Below are 22,512 nucleotides of genomic sequence, written 5' to 3'. Positions count from 1 at the left end.
AAGACTTCATGGAGATAAATACGTTTTGCAAATGGCTCATTAATATGTTACTCTAGATTAAAATGATCTCGACAAGGTCCTCAAATCTTGTTTTGTTTGGCTAGCATTGGCAATATATATAACAGGCCTTCTTGAGGAGTATACATGGGTTTATTCATTAGAGCTCCCATTTAAATTTGAATGTGGATGCTGCTCTCTATTGCTGTGCTTTGTCTTGCTATACCAGCACTAAAACAAGGTGCACTAAGGTTTTCGGATACTGATTGGAAACTCAGTCCACAAAACGTGCAACAGCGGCAACGAGGGGATGTGTGAAACTGGCCCCCTTAGGACCTCTGCCAAAGCTAAGACAAACTTATTTGTGTGACCAAGCATGCCCCCACCAAAGAAAATAACCGTCTTGAAAATGACACGGCACGCATATTGAGAAGATCTTCCACAGCCTCTTTGAGATATAATGCATCCTATTGTGGGGCTAGAAATTAATTGGTTGGTACTGAAACAAAATGACAAATTGCCTTGGACACAAGTGTTAGGACAGTCTTCACTTTACCTATTCAGCATTTTGATAACGTTGAGTGAGTGGTAGTTTAAATTGCAGCAGACTAATTATGACTAACTCATGCTATTGTACTTTTGGAAATATTGAAAATCCTTATCGTAATATGTAGATTGATTGAAAGAAAACGTAAACTATCAGCTGTACTCTTAGAGGCACAGATGAAAACTAAATAAATTAGCAAGAATATCATTTCTGAAAAATGTAGATTTTAAAATGAGACTGTTTCTTAAACTAAAGAAAGACAGAAGGGGTCTATCTCTGAGGAATAGTTTCCAGCACAAATTTGTGTAATGCATCATGTCTAAATATTGGGATTATTTATGTAATCCTGTAGTGGAGAAAAATAGTTATTTCATGAAAGACCATGTCAGTTATCATCAGAATCAAAGGATGGTTTGACCCACGTTCTTATTGCATCGAACATCAAGGCAATGTAATAAGTGCTCTGTTGACTGCTTCATATAAATGTTAGTAACCTGTTTAGAGAAGGAACCATTTACACATTTGTTTCCATCTAAATTCATTAGAGTGTGTGAAATTACCATTGCTGAAATTTTACTGCATCGTAACAGGTTGTTCATTTAAAAAACAAAAAAAAAAACACAAAAAAACCTGGAATTCTACAGAATTTGGTTAGTGATTTGTGTAGATCTATGGGTAACAAGAAAAAAAACGCCCTGCAGTACAGAGTTTTAAAGACTAATGCCATGTATATATACGTTATGTATTTTCACCATAGTGATAAACATTTAAAATATTTAACTCCTCTCAATTAGATTGACACTTTGCCTATGTATCAGTTTGTTATTAATCCTTTTGCATGTATTCTCCAGGGGTGTGGAATTTATTAAAATATCTACTTGTCCGGGGGACAGGTTGCTTCTCAAATCTACTTGTCCTGTAAAAAGATCTACTTGTCTCTTTGGTGCCATGTAGTGTGGCGACAAATTATGGCAGCAATTAATAGCCTCTCTGATTATGCCAGGGCTACTACCATAGTAGGGTTTGAATACTTGCAGTTTCAATTCCTACTGTAGCAATTTCCTTATTTTGCCACCTTTCTGCAGATCTGCATACTGGGGCTGGAGGAAACAGTAAGCAATAGTTCCAGGGCTGGAATGCCTTTGAGTCTGCAAGCCTACTAACCTGCATGTTTTAAAGATTTTTACCAGCTTCTCTCGAATATTTTCCCATAATAAGAAAGGTTAGACATTTACTCCGGACAATAGCAGAATTAGAACTTCTTCCAGAGTTGGGAAGAAAGTGGCTGGAGGGAAAATGAACTTGCAAATGCTCAATAGATTTTCACATGAGCAAATCTACACATCGTATTTACCCATGCTAAAATACAGTTCACAAATATTTTACAGCGGTACAACATATACCATGGGTGCACTTTTGTGACTTTCTTTAAAAATTTGGGGCCACATGTAGGTAGGTTCAGATTTGTGACCTGCAAATTGCGAGTCGCAAATCCGAATGTAGGATGGTGTCCTTGACACCATCTGTGATTCGCAAGGGCTTCGCAAATGCCCTCCTCATGAATAATCATGAGGTGGGTCGCAATTTGCGACCCCCTCGCGAATGGTGGCCTGCTGGAGACAGCAGACCATCATGTCTGTGACTGCTTTTCAATAAAGCAGTTTTTTTTTGTAATGCAGCCCGTTTTCCTTAAAGGAAAACAAGATGCATAACAAAAATGAAACGTTTTCGTTTCATTTTTTCAGAGCAGGCAGTGGTCCGCAGGACCACTGCCTGCTCTGAAAAAATGTTTACAGTGACATTCACAATGGGGAAGGGGTCCCATGGGGATCCCTTCCCTTTTGTGAAAGTGTTAGCACCCATTTGAAATGGGTGCAAACTGCGATTGGTTTGCGCCCGCGGTCACAAAACAATCCTACATTGCACTGCGAGTCGCAATTAGGAAGGGAACACCCCTTACTAATTGCGAGTCACAAACCCGTTTTGTGATTCGGTAACCAGGTTACTGAATCGCAAAACTGGGTTTGTGCATCGCAATGTGCTTTTTGCATGTCGCAAACAGCGAAAGTCGCTGTTTGCGACATGCAAAAAGCTACCTACATGTGGGTCTTGGTCCCTAATTAGGTCTGGTGTGAACAAAGACATTTTGTTTTTATTAAACTTCTGTTTCTCTCTCTTTCGGCTGGCTTTACTGTGAGTGATCGCATTCTGCTCTTCCACAAGGAGCATATTGCCACACAAAGTAGTTTTGTTCAGTGTCAGGAACTACAGTGGCAATCAGTGACATAAACGAAACTGGAGGGTGCCCCTTTGCAAAGAACATGGAGGAGCCCCCTCTCCAGACTCACTCAGGGCAGGTGATGTGCTGAAGGGGCCCCCTGGAGGGCGGCTGCGGGCCTTTGTTATGCCGCTGGTGGCAACGTGTGCTTTTAGAGTTCAAAAACTTTTTGGGGGGGTTTTGCCAGTGTTTGTTACAATGTTGAGGGCCTGGTAGCTCCCACAACAATAAAGTGTTACAAAAGCCATGTCAAAACAAGACACGCATTGATGAAACTAAAAGACTTATAAAAATATGTCAGATCAGTTGGCTTTGTCAGTGTTTGTTTATTTTCATGCTTCCTATAATCGTGTTGAAAATGGTTACACTGATTTTCCATTAGAAATATTTTTGGGAAATACTAGCATGCATCAACACATTTTACTAAATGACACTTCATTTGCATATAATCAGAGAGCATTCTGGGAGCATTATACTTAGCCTCTTAGCCTAAACTTTTCAAACATGTATGTACACATATTTTTTTTTGTACTGGAACCAACGTCAGTAGTGAAGTGTGACCTTAAAACATTTATTTACAGCACTCACTCTAATAATGAAGACTTTCAAATAATGAACCATAAATACAAGTTCGAACAGCATTATCTTTTGGAAACACATTACCTCAACTGCAGAGAGTTCCATGCTTTGTAAACAGGCAGCCAAAGGGTTTGTGCTGCAGGGGGTTGGGCCTACTTGTCCCAAGGACAAAACAAACATAAAAACTTGTTGCCCTTGACCCCAAACAAGATGTCCTGGGCGTCGGGCGATAGGAATTCCACATCCCTGATTCTCATACCCATTTTGTTTTCCAGCTATGCCCCATGGTGTCCTGCTTGCCAGAATCTGCAGTCTGAGTGGGAGAAGTTTGCAGAATGGGGAGAAGACTTGGAGGTCAACATTGCAAAAGTAGATGTCACTGAAGAGCCAGGTAACTAAATAGTATTTCTGTTCTTCTAACATTAAAAATCCAGTAGTAGCATTTTAATACTGTGACTTGCGTTCAGATTTCTGAATTTTATGTTAATATTCCAAACATTTTTCTCTTTAGGGTTGAGTGGCCGCTTTATCATAACAGCTCTTCCAACTATCTATCAGTAAGTACTTAATAATGCTGTGTTCGAAAGAGAAGGTTTTTGTAGTTGCAGAGCAGCGTCTAATGGTGGCACACAAGGTTCTTCTATTTTTATTTTGTTCTTGTTTTTCTGTTGTATATTATTCCAGTGTTTGTTTTACTTGTATATTTGTGGAACCTGTATTGCTTGGCTTTTTAGTGTTTAACAGAGAATCACCCACATCCAGTTAGAATGAAAATTGCCCTTTTCAATATTTGTTGTTCAAAAAATGCAAATTCTATCCGAACTCATACGTTTTGTAATGTCTTGAGTCCTTTTTTTCTCTTGTATTGATAATAAACTGGCATGCTTTCTAGTCTCTTAAATAGCATAAATGACCATTTAATACCAATATTCATACCTGCTAAAGCTGTCATTCTTCTCATTTGATGCAAACTCTTGGCCCTCTTTTACGACAGTGTCATAGCTGACTGGAAAAATGTACTAACACAAAATAACCATTAGAAGTGGCTGGCGTTTTATCACTGGATTAAACACAAATATATTCCTTTTCCATATTTTTAATATGTTCATTCATTTTTCATTTGTGTGTTTAATCCTAGTGTATGAAAACACCCTTTCTACACTTTAGAGATTCAATTTCACTTTTTCTTCTGATTGTAGTAGTATTCTAGTGAATGTATCAGTAAGGAAGATTACAAAAAATGGAACGGTTTGTGACGTAGCAGGGTTAAAAATGATGCCCTTGTCATTGTGTAAGGGAAAGTGTAGCTGCATTTCCTGATGACCCATTTGTTTGGCTCACTTTTAATAGCGAGCCTAATTCAAATTAACTAGTGAAGACTAAAATACATCGCAGCAATAGATCAACATTGTGGGAAGTAGCTAAGATTTCCTCTTTAGCAGACCGGCAGGCCTGTAAGATAGAAAACTTCTCAGTCTTTAGAAAAGGAAGATCATAGCCCAAGCTGTAGAACTGTTAACTAAGGTGGATAAAGCTTGTATCAAATTAGTGGCACAAGCTGTATTCAAGGGAGGGTGTACATTGTGCAGTCTGTCACTGGTTTAAAATGTAAAGATTGTGTACATTTTTGAGTATTGTTCTCACTGAAGAAGTCTGACCAAGATGGCGTACATTTGAGCCTATCAGGATGCTCTCACAAACCCAATTAAGATGTGAACCATTCCAGCGTACACCACTGCAGCCATTTTCTTAATGACCTAGTGCTCCCTTTCAGCAACCTTAAAAAACTAGTATTTGTAATACAATAGGTCTCACATTTGCTTGAGTTTAAGATATTGGTGTTGTAAATGCATAACTGGACTTTTCTTGCCACATAACTTGGTCAACCATTCCACATAATTTGGTCCTCTCTGCCACATAGTTTCAGGAGCCCTGCATATAATTCTCTCCGTCTGCAACAATAAATGTTTTGTAGGAAACATGGTCATATAACCATTTAGTCAGCCCGTAGAGAACATAACCACATGAAAACAGAATGGCAGAACGTAATGCAGTGTAAACATATATTGGCCCTTAGAGGGCGTAGTGCGTTACACATTTTCAGACATAGCAAGCCTACTAGCAGGCCTACTGCAATAATATTACAAACAAGACCCTTAAGTCACAATCTCCTCGAAGCTTTAAAATAAAAGATCCAGCCAAAAGCCATTGAATGGTGGGAGAGGTCACTAATTTGTCCCCCTCTGCCCCCACACCTAGTGCGGGGACCAAGAGATAACCGAGACAGAAAGAGCATGTTGTGCAGAATGGTTAGGTGGTGGTACTGCTGTTGGAGGACCACCACAAGCTGAGTTATGGGCACAAATGTTTAAAAAAAAGAAATGCCCTGCAAAGCATTATGGGGCACGTTTCCGAGTGAAGTGAATATTGTAGTATCTTGACTGTAAGGCTCAGAACAGCCCCTAGAGGACACCGTAATAAAAATAGCATTTGTAAGAAACTCGGTCATGTAACCATATAGTCAGCATCTAGAGGGCATAACAACATGAAAACTGAGTGGCAGAAAGTAAAACAATGGAACCATATGTGTAACCCGTAGAGGTTTTAGTGCCTTACACGTTTTCAGGACTGCTGCAGTGCTATCACAAACAAGACCCTTAAAACAAACACTGCTCCCAACTGTAAAACAAAAGTTCGTCATGAGAGGGCTTAAAAAGACATTGAATGGTGGGAGTGGTTACTATTTTGGACACCATTCCCAACCTAGTGTGGTGACTTACACAGAAAGATCAAGCTGTGCTGAACGGTTTGGTGGTTGTCCCATTGCCGTAGGACCACCACAGGCTGAATTATGGGCCAAAATATTTTGAAAAAGGAATGCCTCACAAAAGCATTATGGGGCGAGGTTCCCAAGTGCAGTGACTACTGTAGTATCCACTCTCCTGATGTGCCAGCAGAGCTGCTATGAGGATTTCTGTGTTTTTTTTTCCCCTGTTTAAAATGCTCCTGTTTGTTTAAGTTTCAACTGCCAAACTTATGCATAAGTGGTACTCATGTAAAGCACTCCTCCAGTCGAGTTTGCGCTATATGAAACTTCACATAGTTATGCAAAGCGCTCCTCTGATCGAGATTGCGCTGTATGAAACTTCACATCCTCATGTACAGTTCTCCTCTGATCTAGTTTGCGCTATATATGCACCATTTAAAAAATATAATATATAAAAAAGAACGCCCCCCCATCCAGCTTTCAGCATTTGTGTGTAGACACCACAAAGAAACAGCGGCATGCCCAAAACAAGGAAGAGGAAGAAACAGCATATGGCCACACACAGCAAAGCGGCGAGGCAAAAGAAAAAAGTAGTGCACCACACTAAGGTTTATGGCTGATCGTGCAATAATCCATGTAACAGGGTCCGTCTCCAAGGCGGTTACAAAGCCTCAAGGCGGGACAAACGTAAAGCATTTACCTAAAAAATCTAGGGAATTATGAAGGGCATGCCAAAGAACAAATGAAAGTGATGGGTGTTGTGCAAGCCTACAGATATAGATTACAACATGTTGAGAGACAGCGCTTGCGCGCTGCCTAGGCTTGACCTAAAAATAATATCCATTTCCCCCCCATCAGCCTCAGTACTCCTTGTGAGTGACTCCACTAAGTATGTACCTAGCAAGGGTGTTTTTAATTACTTCCTCGGCTTTCGGCAAGGCTGACGTAGATGACCCACATTTAAATCCACCCTGTGCATGAAGAAAGAGCAGATACTTGTACAAAGAAATAACAACAAAAAAAGTGCACTACCTGTTAACAAGGCAGTCACAGGTGACTAAAATCTAATTGTGACTTTTGGAGTAATTGTTTGCCAAAGGTCTCCTGCGTTGTCAGTATTATTAAAGCACAGATTGAAAGACGAAGTACTCACTTTTAGCACTTTATGCTACTGGGATAGTATTACTGACCAGTTTAACACTTACCCCTAGGGGTGATATCGGAAAACATGACACTTCAATACCACTTAACTGATTGTCCAGTCTGTGCTGTATTTTATGGAATTAAAGTGTTTTAATACAGTTATGCTGAATAAACTACATGTGGAATATAATCAGCAAAGTAAATCTGAAACCTTCGGCTCCTTACCACCTGAGGCTGGCTAGCAGAAATAGTCAGAAGCCATCTCTTTTAGGGGGATGTATGAGCAATGTCTGATGCCCAGTGCCTGGTCAGTCTACTTGAGTTGAACTTGCCAAAGCTTTTCCCATTGCAGTTAACAGCTGGTTGTAGTGTCAGTAAATTAGAATACTCACATAGGATCACACATCATGGTTTTAGGATATATTTCTGCAAAATTACTAATTAGGCTCACACATCATGGTTCTAGGATCTCTTCCTGGAAAATTACTAGTTGAGTCACAAAATTCCATTGATTGTTCTGCCCACTAGTACAAGGGCAACAACCATTGGAAACAGCCGGGACAAAGCTGAAGACAATATGCCTTATAAAGTAGTGTCCTGAGGATTCAAAAGTTAAAATCTCTTGAACCGCCTACAAATCTGTAAAAGATTCCGTAATCAAGAGGATCTCTTCTAGCTTCCTTTCTAATTCTTCATTCCAGAGACAAAAGCATAGGTAATGTTCAAGACATGTGGGGGCAACTGGAGTAGACCCACATCCTCACCTCTGCATGGTGAGGACAAAGACAGGGACAAAGATGGCTCACAGTCACAGCAGCAGGTGACACACTTTTCATGGCACTCGCTAATGATGGCCCTCAGCAGGTGAAGGTCACTCATGAGAAGCTGGCTCTGAGACATTCTAATGACCAACAACAGCTCTCATACTTCCTCGGTCAGCTGTGCTGTTTGCTTCACTGCGTTCCTGTTTCTTCTCCAAAAGTTGACTGGTTACTCCATCAAAACATGTGTTGTGATATTGTGCAAAAGAAAAGTCGCTGTTCGGAAGGTAGATAGAAGCCAGCAGGACTCTATCCATGAACAGCATTGTTTTCTCTGCTGTGCTAGTATGTAGCTCCTCCTTGGATAATTAGAGATCCCTGAACAATGTAGTGGTCAAGAAGGCCAATAACGTATGGTCAGTCCTTGCCAATGGGATAATGTGCAGACATTCAATCTTGAGAGGTGCCTCCAATACCAAAGTGGCTTGACTGCTGCATGATTTGGGCACAGAGGAGTACTGGTTGCTGTTTTCTTCTGGGCTAGTTTGTACTTTTCCAAGCAGAACGTGTATTGACTGCAACATGAGGCCACTCGCCTAAGATGAAGATCCTGACAGGAAGAGTAGGAGGAGCTAGTATAATTCTAGCAAAGACATCATGGATTCTTTAAATGCTCTCAACTTACAGGATAAATATGAATGTGCAGGCCCCAGGTGAATCAAGAAGCTAGATGGGTGTTGAACAAAGCCAGTCACTATTTTGAAAGCTCACAAGGAGGCCAGAGGATCCCCCACCTTGCACTCAGCCAGATCTACTTACTGTCCTTATTTATTGTCATGCACATACATGTACAAACATCCTCGCGCTTGACTAGGACATGATGAAGGTAAAGTGAGACTCTGTGGTCCTTTTACACTAGATACATAAATAGGCAGTCCCCGCAGACTGACCGCTGAAGACGGTTTACCTCCTTATTGCTGTCCTTGAATGGTTTACAGGTGTCCTCCCATTGCCTGAGTGCCTAACTGCATCTTAAACTGGTATCCTGTTTTTTTATTTGGTGCAGATGACATACAAATCTAGCATGTGTGTAGGCCCGTTGACTGTAAAGTCAAGGTATACAACCTGCTCTGTTACCTAACAGGGTGCAATGTGCACACCTTTGTAGCAACATGGAACTCTGCTCACAAACAGTGGTGCTGGTAGCTACAGATTGGAATAATAGTTCTGGGCAAAGCTGTTTTTGTCTGACTATGAAAAATGAGTCAGCCGACTCACTCGTGTAAAGATCAGTGCACTCCTTGTGCTTACATGTTATGTGTGTGAGCGTGAGACTGTATAGTGGATATATAGCACATATGTTATAACAGAAGCCTGTGTAAAGAAGTTTGCTGTGGCCCATGGGATCCTTTTTGGATATCCCTTGGTTTAACATGACATAAGGTAGAGGGTGAGTTCAGCTTCCCCAGACAGTGTGAGGCCAGTGTCTGCATTCCTGGGATTAAAGGCTGGAGACTTGGACACTGAAGTGTGGAAGGATGGAAACTGGGCTGCAATTAGGTCCTTTTGTAGCTAGGGGTTGCTGATTGCAGTTTCTGGAGCACTGACATTTTGTGGATCTTGGGAGAGCAGGGAGGTCGGCAGATTCTTTTGTGTCTGCTGACATCTACTGAAAGGCTGATGACATCCAGGTGCACAACCTCTACACTCCGTTGTGCCCTTGTTTTGTATACTCCTGATGGGAACCATTGTAGGAAATCAGGTTATTAGTTGTGGTGGATGTGAGGCCTCAACAAGTTCTAGGTCCACAATTATCCCCTCGCTGGGAACCAAGTACCACATTGTAGCACCAGACTTTCTCAGTGTAGCAAAGCAGAGCAGTCCAAGGCTTAATCTGGGGACGTAGTGTGAGGTAGGCATGCAGTAGCAGCACTCAATAAACAATTGTCTAGTCTGTGCTTTGGAAAAGGGCCTTCCGAAGAAAAAAAAAAAACACACACACAGCCCACCCCACCCACCAATGCTACATATTAATTTACCAATATATACATAAAGTAGTTGTATATACTTTTGGTTACCTTCTGAAATCACGTGACCCTAAGTGGGTCGCAACCACCAAAATCACCCCCGCAATACCAGATAGAACATTCCAATAGAAGTACGTGTCATTTTCAATACATCATGCCAATTGGCTTTGTCAGGGTTACCACATGTAAAGACCATAACCTCATGCCAAAAATTACTTTCTTGTCACTAGAACATTAACCATGTTTAAGCACATTAATTTTTATCAAAATTACTGTCAGCAATACATTTTTAAAATTAAAGCATTTAAAATCAACATAGTATGCCTGTGTCTTTCTTGAACACATTTAGGCTACATAGAATGCAGATAGACTGCAACCATAGGACCAATCACTAGTGGTCCCTTCACTCCTAGGCTGTTGAAGAAAAGTTCCAGACCTAGGAATGGTTAAAACACTGATAAGTCGGGGTTGAAGCTTTTTGTAGCCCCAGAAACTGAGCGTGTTTTCCAATTCCTTCTTGGGGGAGGGAGCTGCAACTCCTGCAGCCCCCACAACTCTCCTTTAATTTGTTGCGGGTGACCCTAGCAAGATTGGAGCACCACAGGCACCAACAATAACTTCAGTAAAGCCCTCGCTGGTATATGAGGCACTCACTTATCGGCAGCAATGAATTTGTTTATGAGCTCCTTTGGCTGCAAGTCTTCTTTTAATTTTTCCTTCCTCATCTAGGGTGATTAGGCTTACCCGAGACAACCCAAGCAAGATTTCACATTGAGGGTTGCCGGGGGAGACCCAAGGCCCCTGAAACCGTGACTGGCTCTTCTGACATCCCCATTCCTCGGGAGAGGTAGTTGGCTGCATCCTCCTTTTGCTCCCGCTTGCGAGGAGCCTTGGTTTCTTGCTCCTGCCTATGGCAGGAGCATCGCTGTCCCCTTGCCCGTGAGAGCGTGTCTGAGACTGGGTGAGAGACTTTGGCAGAGCGCCTGACAACTCACCTGGACTTACTGGAACATCTTGGTCAAGGAAATAGACCGACTGTCTATCAACAGTGAACCAGCTGTTGTCTTCAGGGCACAGAAGTCCAGACTTTACTCCAACTGGTCCTTGGGGGTTACAATGGGTTCAGCATCACTGGCCCTGGGGAGACCCACTAGTTTTGGGATTCAGCTGCAGACATTTCTTAGTCCCGCAGGATATCAGGGATCTTGTCTTGCCAGCTGTCCAGGTATATGGGATAGCTGTTTGTCTCTCACTTGTGCAAGAGTTTAGAAGTGTAGGTGGAAGGTTCTAGATATCAGGCACCCCTGGCCAATCCTAGAATGCCCCTCCACTGCTATACCAACCCTCCTATATAGCATGCTGGGATAATCTAATATGGTGCAGTCAATTGCGCTACTTTCACAGCGCAACCCTGGTTCAGTATGACAGCTAATTACCAGAAGCACATTTTCCTCTCTGCGCCTTCCTCCTCAGTAGCTTGGTGAAGCACTGATACTTGCTCCTTTGGTGTGAGGAGGCATTTGTTCCCTCTGCTGCAGAGCATAATAATTAACCTGACCCAAAAGGGTGACAAAAGGCCATGAATTTGATTTTGAGCAGAACCAGTGAGATGTGACAATTTTTGATGACGTGTATATTTAGGTTCATAGGACCATCATATACAAACTTGGCGTGCATGTTTCATGCCAGTTTGATACCTCAGTTGACTGTGTGGGCCTGAGTGAAGCGAAACTGCAGTTTAAGGCATATTTTCCCCTATGTGTATAATACAGTGGTGCTGCAGATAATCCACTAACCCGTACTGACCTGAGTGCCACCTAATATAAGATCTACCCTAGGCCACCATCCATCATCTATCCTTGAAGATTCCCTTCTGCACCAAGCTACCTGTGCACAATTATCAGGTTGTGCACAACAGTAGTCTCTTATGTGCAGCCTGCACATGTGCATACATGTTCAGTTGTACCCAGCCCATTTCCCATTACTCTAGCTACATCACAGCAGAAATGCACGCAGTCCCGTTACCATGTGGTTACTGCGATTGAGATTTGAGTAGTGAATCTCATCCACAGTAAAGGTCCAAAAACTAGGTGATCAAAAAGCCAAAAATCTTGGTGAATTAAATGGTTGGAATCCATTTCCTTTCAACTTCATAATTGCTGTCTGCTGTGAATGCCATCACCTTGCGCAAAACCTTTCTGTGCGCTGAAGCTTGAAAAAGGTGTATAAAAAGGCACAACCCCAGTCAGGTTCTAGGACCTTAGATAGTGGAAGCATATCTCATTTTGGTAGAGGAGCTTTAAAACGGGATCCAAACCACCTCACTTGGCTCCTGTCCTAAGTGATTAAGGAAAGGATTGCTTTTCAGGGCCCTCCTCCCAGAGGTGAGGAAACATTTCTTGAATTCTCTGCAAGTTGCTCCTCCGAGAGGGAACAAGAGTGCCTATCCCTGTAAGAGGAGAAACCCAGCCATGTTCTCTTTGCCATAACCTGAGGAGCCTTCACCCAATGCTGAGTTGTGTGTTGTGCTATTGTTGCTGCTGCAGCCAAGTACTCAGCCCTTCTCTTCTCCCCGATGACCTGGAGGCTTCATGGAGCCTCCAATATTCAAGAAGGGACAACTTGTGAACTTGGCCTCCCTTGTCACATCTCGACATCATCTGAGAGGCGGGGCCTTCTCTGTGTACCTCCTTCAGCTGCTGGAGGACTGAGTCATGTGACTTCGAAGAGCATGGAGCGACCACCACAACACTAAGTGGTGCTTTGCCACGCAGATGTTTTGTATGGAAGGCTGAGAGTCTCTATCTTTCCCTAAAATTACGTAGTAAAATCAAGCCAATATGCCGTCTGAAGTTTTAGTAAGAAACAAGATTGAATGGACCTAAAGGTCCCCTGCATTGAGCTTTTTGTCTTACAAGCATAATAGTGTACTTGCACCAGAGTCCTTTCTTGTGTGAGTCTCTTAAGTAGGTGTCCTGCATAGATTAATGGGAGTCACAGCTGTAGCTGGATAGTGATTGAAGTATACAGGGATCACTACCCACGGATTAGAGGATTGATTAGGGAGTGAGCACTATATGCATTCGTATAGCCCACCAACCCCGTTACTGTGCCTCATTCCAAAGTATATTATTATGTTTTGTTATATTATTAAAATACTACTTTGACAAGAAGAGCAGTGAGCTGTACACCATCTTATTGTGCCCATTGTTTGATTGTTTAGTCATAATTTCTTAGCTAACTTCCTTCCCACCACATTAGCTGCCTTAGCCTTTAGCTCCCTTGTCACATATAGAATGGGTGTACTTGGCCCCACTTGCAGAGCCATAGTTAGAATGAACCATGGACAATGGTGGCAAATGGCCTTACCCGCCATGGTTGTGGCTCTGTAGTATCTGTCTGATAGCTTATATGATTAAACTCACTAACAGCAAAACAAAGTGAAACTGCAAAAAACACTCGGGTCAGGGTTTTCCAGGGCTATGCGATTGATGTTCTGGCCTAACTAGCACATACACGCATTATCTGATGTCCCCACACACACCCCTTCTAACAGCCCCAAACACTTTCTTCTGATCCCCCTGAGAACAACCAGTAGATGACCACCTATAGATATAAAACACCCACACAAACCATTGGACACCCTCATGCACATCCCTTCAGATACCCCCTACCCCAACTCACAAACCATCAATCACAAGAAACTCCCTAAACACCCAAACTGCCATCAGATAATTCCATGTGATAACGTGTCCCAATCTAGTTAATTTATTCACTCTGGGACTCGTTTTAGGCCAATGAATCTTTTGACCCTGATTGAAGACACCTTAGGACGAGATAACTAATCAACATGTCAATCAATAAGTCAATAACGTCATCAATAGCCACCATGCCAAATCAATTAGATTAATCAATAACATTAATAAGACTCGTAAACCACCATGACTTTTCAGTCATGAATAACCACACCAGTTTAGTACGATTTTGTGGTGTTTATTCCCTATTGATTACAATTCTACTAGTAAGTTTATTAGTCTCAAAACCATGAAACACATCAGCATTGTAATAATATGACAACTCGAAAAAGATTTCATCAAAGCAAAGATGACGAACGTTAGAACATAGCACGATGTCAAAATAGGTTAACCTTAGCAGAGTATCATTAGTGCATCATTCAACAAAGCATTGATTCAGTCATTTGTCTATTTGCGTCCGTTTAGTGAACCCCTTAACTAACCTCGAATTAGCATTGGCATGTTGGGCTTCGTGCAAAACAATTTGGTAACACAAATTTAGAAAACCATTTAACTATGTTCTCTGTCAAAAGAAGCAGTTGGTACCTAGAAAGGAAAGGCAAACAGACAATTAGAATCTCATCATCATATAGTTACCCTCCGTAATGGGTCAGCATACAGAGTCAATCTTCATCCTCAGGACATCAGTTGATTCGCCATCTGCCAGGCAGCACAGCGAAGTTCAGCAAGACGGGGTAAGTAGGGACACTTCGCTCATAAGGAGGCGAAGTATAGAACGGGCAAGATAAGGGCGAGGATGGTTTGAAGAACCAAACAGCAAAGTCTCTAGGCAGAGTGACCGAGTGTCTGGGTCATAGCAGAAGTTCGCAATGGCATCTCCTAATGGCTCTTCGTGTCAAAGGTTTTTATCCCTTTTCTGTTGTACAGTCCCCTAATTTCTAATTGGGTAGGGTTGGCACCCCACTATCTCCGTCCAATGGGTTTCCAGTGGTGGTATCAAAATTGTCACCCCATAACAGTTCTCACGTAGTTTATTGGTTCTTGTGATTGACATCTCCAGCGGGTAGAATGTCCGGTATGATTTCATACTCTCGTGGTCCTCTCGCATCCTCAGTCAGTAGGTCCATTGTCTGTACCGGTTTAGGCGACCTTGTACCTGTAACGAGTCTACACTGTTGCATTCAGCAAAAATGTTTCCTTGAGCAAGTCGAATTTCATGAGAACTGATCTACTACGGTTACACTCATCTTTTAGCTTTAGAAAAGTACGAGTACATGTACTTCAGCAAGTCAGCACACTGCACGTTAGAAAAACACATTTAATATAAAACCGGGCAGCTAGGCCTTGACTCATGCTAACTAAGGCCCAATGATTTATTAGCAAAACTTTAACATATAACTCTTAATATTAGTGTAAAATCATACATTAAAGTATTATTATTTCATTATTAGTCAGCTTCTTTAATCATTGTATACATTGGCGGCCACTTCCCGTGGGCACATTCCAAGCGCATGTTTAGCAATAACATGTTAATAAATTTTCTATGCGGCATTATTATGCATTAGGTCATAAACATTTCATGTTAATTTTGAGTATAAGAGCTATGCTCCCTCACATGCATGATCTGACACTTGGATGCAGTCTCTAACCTCAGAGCATGATCACTCATCTGCTTCCACTGAATCCCATCAGATGAAAACTGCGCTGTTTGGGAGGCCCGATGCTAGCACATTGGGGCAGCAGTGCACAGCAGAAGGCTCTAGCTATAAGGGCAAGGGTTCAGAAGCTGCATCTGACCACCGGAGGTCATTGGAATGTAGCGCAGGAATATGGGGCAGCAGAACACGAGCTGTTACAGATCCAGCCAACGGAGGACAGTGGTGTATCTGGACAGGCTATCCAGCGGAGTCTTGGTGTGACATAGCCTGGCACCATAGGGATTAGAGCGGCTTTACTGGGCAGTATACATAAACTCAGTTAACACTACACAAGCTTATAATATTGGCATGTGAAGTAACATACCACCACCTAACCTCTTTAACCTAAAATGATAAAACAAACCCAAAAACTTCCATAATAAAATAAAGAGTTATGGTTGAGTAATACTTTGATAGTGGCTGTGCCACACAACCAAAAAAGACACAAAACTCAAAAATAAAGGTTTTTTCTCGATCTCATCTTTCATCACTGATATGAATTAAATATAGCTGACACCATTACATCACATACTTTGAAAGGTTCATGCAGTAAACCTAATGAGTTCTTAAATATAATCCTACCTTCATTAGTAGTGATTAAAACTGTTGTATTATTCAACACTAATTTTACATAGTACACTAAATAAGTGTTGTGTCAGTAACAATAAACAAATCATAACTTTTTTTACATGAATTGAAATATATACAAATGAAACTGATTTTTGTTAATCAAAATACATAACATTTTAATTTTCTCCTGCTCGTTACCAATGTTACTGCAACTACAGTATCCAGTGGTAGTGCACAGTCTTTACATAGCACATTTTTCATTGAAATTGCCATTTCATATGCACAGAATTGCAATTTTACTGATAAAACTAAATTGCCCACGAATGATGTGTAGAAATCGGATTTCAGTGAATACTTAGCATTTGTGCATCACCCAGTAAAGTGTCTTGATTTGTTTTGACCCAATTAAAATCTTTGTTTCCATCACACTTCAGAATGACAGATGTGCTTCTTTTTTGCTTTCCTAACTGCTGAATATGTACAGTCATTTACAGATATTTTCAATTTTTTGTGTTACGAAAGAAATTACATTCTACAGCCTTTCCTTTCATATTCCCTCTACTAGCAAGGTTGTCACATAATTCATTTTACTTTTCTTTCTCTGGAAAGTGAGAGGAGTTTGCAAACACAAATCCCCAGTAATAAAAACAAGCAGCAATTTGTCATAAAACCTAGCCTGACATATACCTTAGACCCTGTCTTTGATACTCTGCAAACATGAGTCGAATTTAAAGGCATCTTTATTTATTGTTTGAACCTTCATGACCCACCAAAAATTGGGTAGCAACCCACGGTTCATAAAAATACACATGAACATGAAATAGTTGTATGTCACTTTACACATTTAAGAACATTGGCAATCCAAACAAACAAAATAAAAATAGTAGGCCTTCTGATACATCTCTAAACTAACATTAAAACAGATATACAGGTTTAGATTCAACACTTAACATTTTAATCCTTTCGTAAATGTGGGTTTGAATTAAAGTCAGCGTTCTATGTCAGGTGTGAAGCATAAGGCCAGTTGTAGTTTAAGTTATGACTTCATGTCTTACAAATTCTATTTTGGGCACTGCTACAGTCAGTTCATTAGTCAATCCCACCTTTGTTTTAGCTTTACATTTTTTGGGATGAAATATATATATTGATTTGTTGCACCAGTGAAAATGTAGCCTATTAAAATATCACTTACATCCTAAATTACTAAAGTGCAAATGTAAAATTCCATGTTACTACAGCACTACATGTTCATTGACTTGCGAAAACACTGCTGAATGCTTCAGTGGTTCAAATCTAGAAACAGTTGACAAAAAACAACTTATGCCAAAGTTGTTTCTCCTTTTATTTCACAGCATGGATTTAACCATTTGTGCTGTATCGTTAAATACCTTTCTTTATAACTATTGTACTTGAACAAAATAGCATGACATGATTTGGATCCACTGTCCACAATTTGTTTAAATAACAGTGTTTGAGGACAAAATAACCAGAAAAGTCAGCAGCCCATAAGTCCAAGGTCATGTGATATGTCGTGTTGTCTTTGTGTTCACACTCTTCCAACCAAATGACCATGAGCCAGCACATGTTCCGTCTCAGATGGGACTTTTTCAATGCTGTCTGTAAATAACAAATATAAAGACAGTATAAGTGAGACAACTTGACATATGAAATCTGTTAATTTTATACATGAGTTGCATGCATTGCATGCTGTTGATGGTGCAAGCAGAACTTAAGTGTATCGTAGAGAGACTGTCATAGCAGACTTTTAATGCTTCTTACACATGCCAAGCGCTGCAGCGCTATTAGAACAGTATCCGACAGGCCAATCAAAATGTAAAAAGAAAAAAGAGGAAAAATACCATGCTGTGTGTATGGGCCGTACCTGAGATAGAGCACCCGTGTTCTTTGGCAAAAAGTGACCTGAAACCTCGAAACGTGCACTAGAGAGAAAAGGAAGTGTGACCTAAAAAGAAGGGAATATTGGCAAACATACTAAATAAACCAGTGAAGAGTAAAAATAAAGGTAATTGTGACTATTATTATGGTTTGAAATGGCAAGTGGTTCACTAAATTTTAGAACATGATTCGGTCCAAAAGAATTTAGTTGAGTTATGTATTAATAATAAAAAGGAAAATCAGTAAGAATTTCATTAGTTGATTACCCTCGCTAAAGGACTCACCTTGTGACTACAAACTGTATTTCTTATTCCTCTAACAATAGTACATGAAATAAGATGATGTAGGTGCCGGAGTACGAGTTTCTTCTAGGTGATCTGTAATGGAAAAAAGGGGAGTTCATTAAGAATTCATGTTCAACTGTTAATTTATTGGGAAAAAGGGTAATAGGAGACCCACCTCTCCTCTGCCTATTCAGCTTTTGGATTCTCCCTAATAACAAATGTAGTAATTCTCTTCTGTTTATTATCCATATTTGAAAGCTATAAAGCAAAATGAAGAATATTAAAGCACTATCCATAAAATAACACGAAGATACCACATAAAATGTTTGTCAAAACCCACTTCACAATGAAGTGGTGGTGCTGGGCGACACTGGCGTAGAGAGACCTGATAAGCTGTAAAATAAATTGGCCATCAACCAAATTGCTGATTTAAGACTTATAGTTCAAATGATTACTAAGCCACCGATTGTTCTGGTAGAACCCATCCCACGCAGTCAATGGGGGTAAGGCGGTAGGGTAGTTGCTGCATGACTATAATTCACCTGGCACAGAAATAAGTTAGTCAGATGAGTTGACTAAATATGTATCACTCCTGCCTTATTTCTTATCCGTTTAAAACAAAGCCACAGTAGGATTAAAGTACTTTGAGCACTCTAAATTGCTCATTGAAAATTACCAGTAACGGGAACTGTAAGCCCATCTAGTTCATGACTTGCATTTTCTTTTTTTTATTTGGTGCATGTGGGTTTATTTACACTGCACACCAACCCCTTTATTCAAGTCCTTCCCTACAACAGGGAGAGGTTATTAAGCATTACAGAGCTGTGTTTGTGCTCCCACCGTTAACATACTTTAAATAAAAGAAAGCATCTCCAAAACATTAAATAAAATCTTACGGTAAGAGTGAGGTGAAGTTATTGAAAGTTACAAGGCTATGTTTCTTAATGCTCCCACTGATGACCTACCTTGAATAAGCAAAACACACCTGAGTATCTTGAATTGATTAAGAACCATATGCTCTGTAGAACTAAAGGGGGGACTGTGCTCAACAATAAACTGTTATGTCTCTGGGTGTAAAAGTGTTTGCCATTTTAGTGCAGGAAAGGTATAAACAGAGCAGTGAACAAGCAATAACATGCGTATGTGCTCCAGAGATGCTAGACATTAGATGATATGGAGCGGACTTTAGAAAATGCTGCTTGATATCTTGCAGATTCCATTTTAAAATCATTTCATAGAAAGAAATTACACAGGCTGAATTTCTTGCAGATTAGTTAAGTGGTGCCAAACTAAATACAATTTAACACTTTTCTACTTCCCCGCTTTCCTCGATGACTCTAGATAAAAAAATGGGCAAACTGTGCAAAACTTAGTCCCAGTTCTGGTGTCTTGTTTCATTCGGGTTCAATGGACTGCACTTAAGCTCATAGCAAACCAGTGGTTTTATGATTCCCCTTCCCCCAGCCTCCCCTCAGCACACCACTATGCCTATACAAATTAACCCTGAGTGGTTCTGCACACAACCTGACGTATCAAGAGTGTGCTAATTCTCTTCTGCGTTCGTAAACGGACAAAAGAAAGATGTTTTCTGTGTAATGAACTGGGGCTGGTGATGGCTACTTTGAAGTTGTGAAAGACTCAATTTCCATTTAAACAACTTGTTGGTTGCCTAATAACTTTGACTCTTATTCGACGAATCAACACAAAATTTGGAAAATAACACACATGTGACAGTTTTGTGCAGTTACCTTCAATCAGGTTGGGAGGTTTTACGGCTTGCCAGCAGAAGCTTTCCTTCCAAGCAGTGCAATGCAAATTTGGAACACAGTAGGATGACTCCAAACGTTGTTGTGTTTAGTGGTGGAAAACGTAAGGCAGGCCAGAAAAATTAGAGCAAGTGATCAGTGCTTCTCTACGACATTATGTTTCCCAATGTCAGTGTACAACAGCTCACAAGAGAACTAGCATGTGAAAATATTGCTTAAGTAAAGATTGGCCTTGTAGCTCTAACCTGTGATACTGACAGTGCTTTGTTTCTCCCAGCTCTAAAGATGGATTATTTAGAAAGTACCAGGGCTCAAGGAATGAGAAAGATTTTATCAGCTTTGTCAGCGAGAAGGAATGGGAAAGAATTGAACCAGTGTCATCTTGGGTTGCCCCTTCTTCACTTTTGTAAGTATCAAAGTTATGTTTGTGTCTATGCCCATGAAATGGTGATGGTTTGAGTCACTTTTTTCTTTCCACGAAGGCAGCTATGTTTGGTGCGCTCAGATTATTTGGAAAAATAAGGAAAATATGCTGTCTAGTGTTCTCTTTCTCTGTGCTACTTGATTGTGGTGACCCTGAAATAGTGTAACTATAATTTGAAAACCAACAAAGAGACATGCCACAGAGAAATAAGAGCTACAATCTTCTAGTTTTGAAGCGCGCAGAAGTTGTTAAATGACAGCGCTCTCCAATGTTGAAAAGACCACATGGCACTAAAGGGGAATTAAATACAACATTGACGCCCTGTATCATGTGTGTTAAACAAGTGCTGAATTTGCTGGGACAAATGGTTGAAAACATCTTGACTCTCATTCCAACCTAGATAATATACTGGAGCACCATCTAGAAGGCCAATAGTGATTTGCTTTGTAGTATGTTCTCATCAAGAATGACAAAACCCTCTTTCAGGTCTAAATGATAAAAACATGCCTATAGATTGTTTCTTCGACAGACATTGCACCATCCCAAGACTTCTCTTTCATAAGTGATCTCCAGATCTAACACTCCCCTTTCTTGGGGAACAGGTAATCTTATTATATTTACATGCTTTACCTTGGCAATCAACCATTAGTTTTAGTGTGTCCTGTTAAGTAGCGTGGAATGTGAATTTCAGCAAGAGTGGGATCACCATATCTTTCTTTGGTAGTGCAAATAATCTCCGCTTTATTTGAATTTGAGATGTTACAAGGCTCTATAAACGTGGCTATGGTGAAATGTTATACCCTACAGTCTTCTAATGGCCAGTGCTCCCTGTCGGATTTTAATTTTTTTGTCAAGTGATGCCTCTGCCGGGCTGTTCACTTTCACCAATTTCATTTCTGGTGTTAGACAAGACCTTATACTAAAATTATGTGTATAATAATTTTACTTATAGGGCTTTCAGCCAGTCCTCTTTATCCATTGTTGTGCCAGCCAGTTTGTTCTTCCAACACTGCACCATAAAGCATTTGCCAGTGGGGGAGCCTACTTCAAACATTGGCTACCTTCACAGTAGATGACGGCACTCTGCTCTTATGCAAGGAGCACGTGCACACACAAAGTAGTTCAGTGGCAAGGACTGCTATGGCAATGTTTGCTTTTTGAGACAAAAATATTTTTGCTTTTTTCCATAGTATTTTAAAAAAATGTTTGGCTTGATAGCTCCCACAGCAAAAACATATTTTAAAAACTAATGTGACACAAGCATTAACAAAGCCAAACTGCTGGGAGCTAATGCCAGACAAATTGGCTTTGCCAATGCTTGGGTTATGTCTAGCTAGACTACTTAAACAAGCAGGTAGTGCTGAGTATCATACTGTTTTAAATGTTAACACCTATTGCAGATTGTTTAGAAGTGCTCCTGTGCTAGAGTTGTATTATGCCCTTCAGTGCCTGATTGTAGTAGGTGGTGCTTAGCAGCTTTAATATACAGTTGGTTTTGCCACCTTCCCTTGGATAACATTCACCATGTAGTAAACTGACAATTTATACCCAATCTAGCTGTTCCATTTTCTTATTTTTTGCCTTTTTCCTAAAACCTCAGTGCTCCTCTCTCTCTCTCTCTCTCTCTCTCTCTCTCTCTCTCTCTCTCTCTCGCAAGTTAGGTAGGGGAACTGCCTTGTTGTCACTCACAGAGGGATTTTATTAGAACAAAGCAGAGTGGCCTTCTCTTAAACTCAACTGATCTCCTCAGCTGACACATGGCTGTATCTCTTCCTCAAACATTACGCTTTGTAATTCTGACCATATCACACACCAAACACACATTGTACACTCAATAAGTGCTACCATGAAGGATAACTCAATAAATGCTACCATGAAGGTTAATAATAGGACAGCCCGCCACACTTTTCATACACAGCAAACTATTAGACTTCTAGGTGGTTCCAGACATTTTCTCACTTTCTGTGATGGAGTTCTGAAGCTCTCATCTCTGTCAAACACAGATCTATATCCTCCCATCC

At 40.7% G+C, this 22,512-nt stretch overlaps 1 protein-coding gene across 2 annotated transcripts in view; it reads left to right on the top strand.

Moving 5' to 3' along the window:
• The window catches only part of TMX1 (thioredoxin related transmembrane protein 1), an 80,476-nt gene that overhangs the window by 13,038 nt on the left and 44,926 nt on the right, over positions 1 to 22,512 (top strand). For both annotated transcript variants that reach the window (XM_069208648.1, XM_069208649.1), the window contains exons 2-4: positions 3,677 to 3,792; positions 3,913 to 3,958; positions 20,345 to 20,473. In XM_069208648.1, coding sequence (XP_069064749.1) covers positions 3,677 to 3,792; positions 3,913 to 3,958; positions 20,345 to 20,473 — 291 coding nt within the window. The remainder of the gene's footprint in view (positions 1 to 3,676; positions 3,793 to 3,912; positions 3,959 to 20,344; positions 20,474 to 22,512) is intronic.

The sequence above is a fragment of the Pleurodeles waltl genome, chromosome 9 (assembly GCF_031143425.1).
Source record: "Pleurodeles waltl isolate 20211129_DDA chromosome 9, aPleWal1.hap1.20221129, whole genome shotgun sequence".
NCBI lineage: Eukaryota > Metazoa > Chordata > Amphibia > Caudata > Salamandridae > Pleurodeles > Pleurodeles waltl.
The sequence above is the reverse complement of the archived record's forward strand: the minus strand, read 5'-3'. Positions and strand labels throughout refer to the sequence as shown.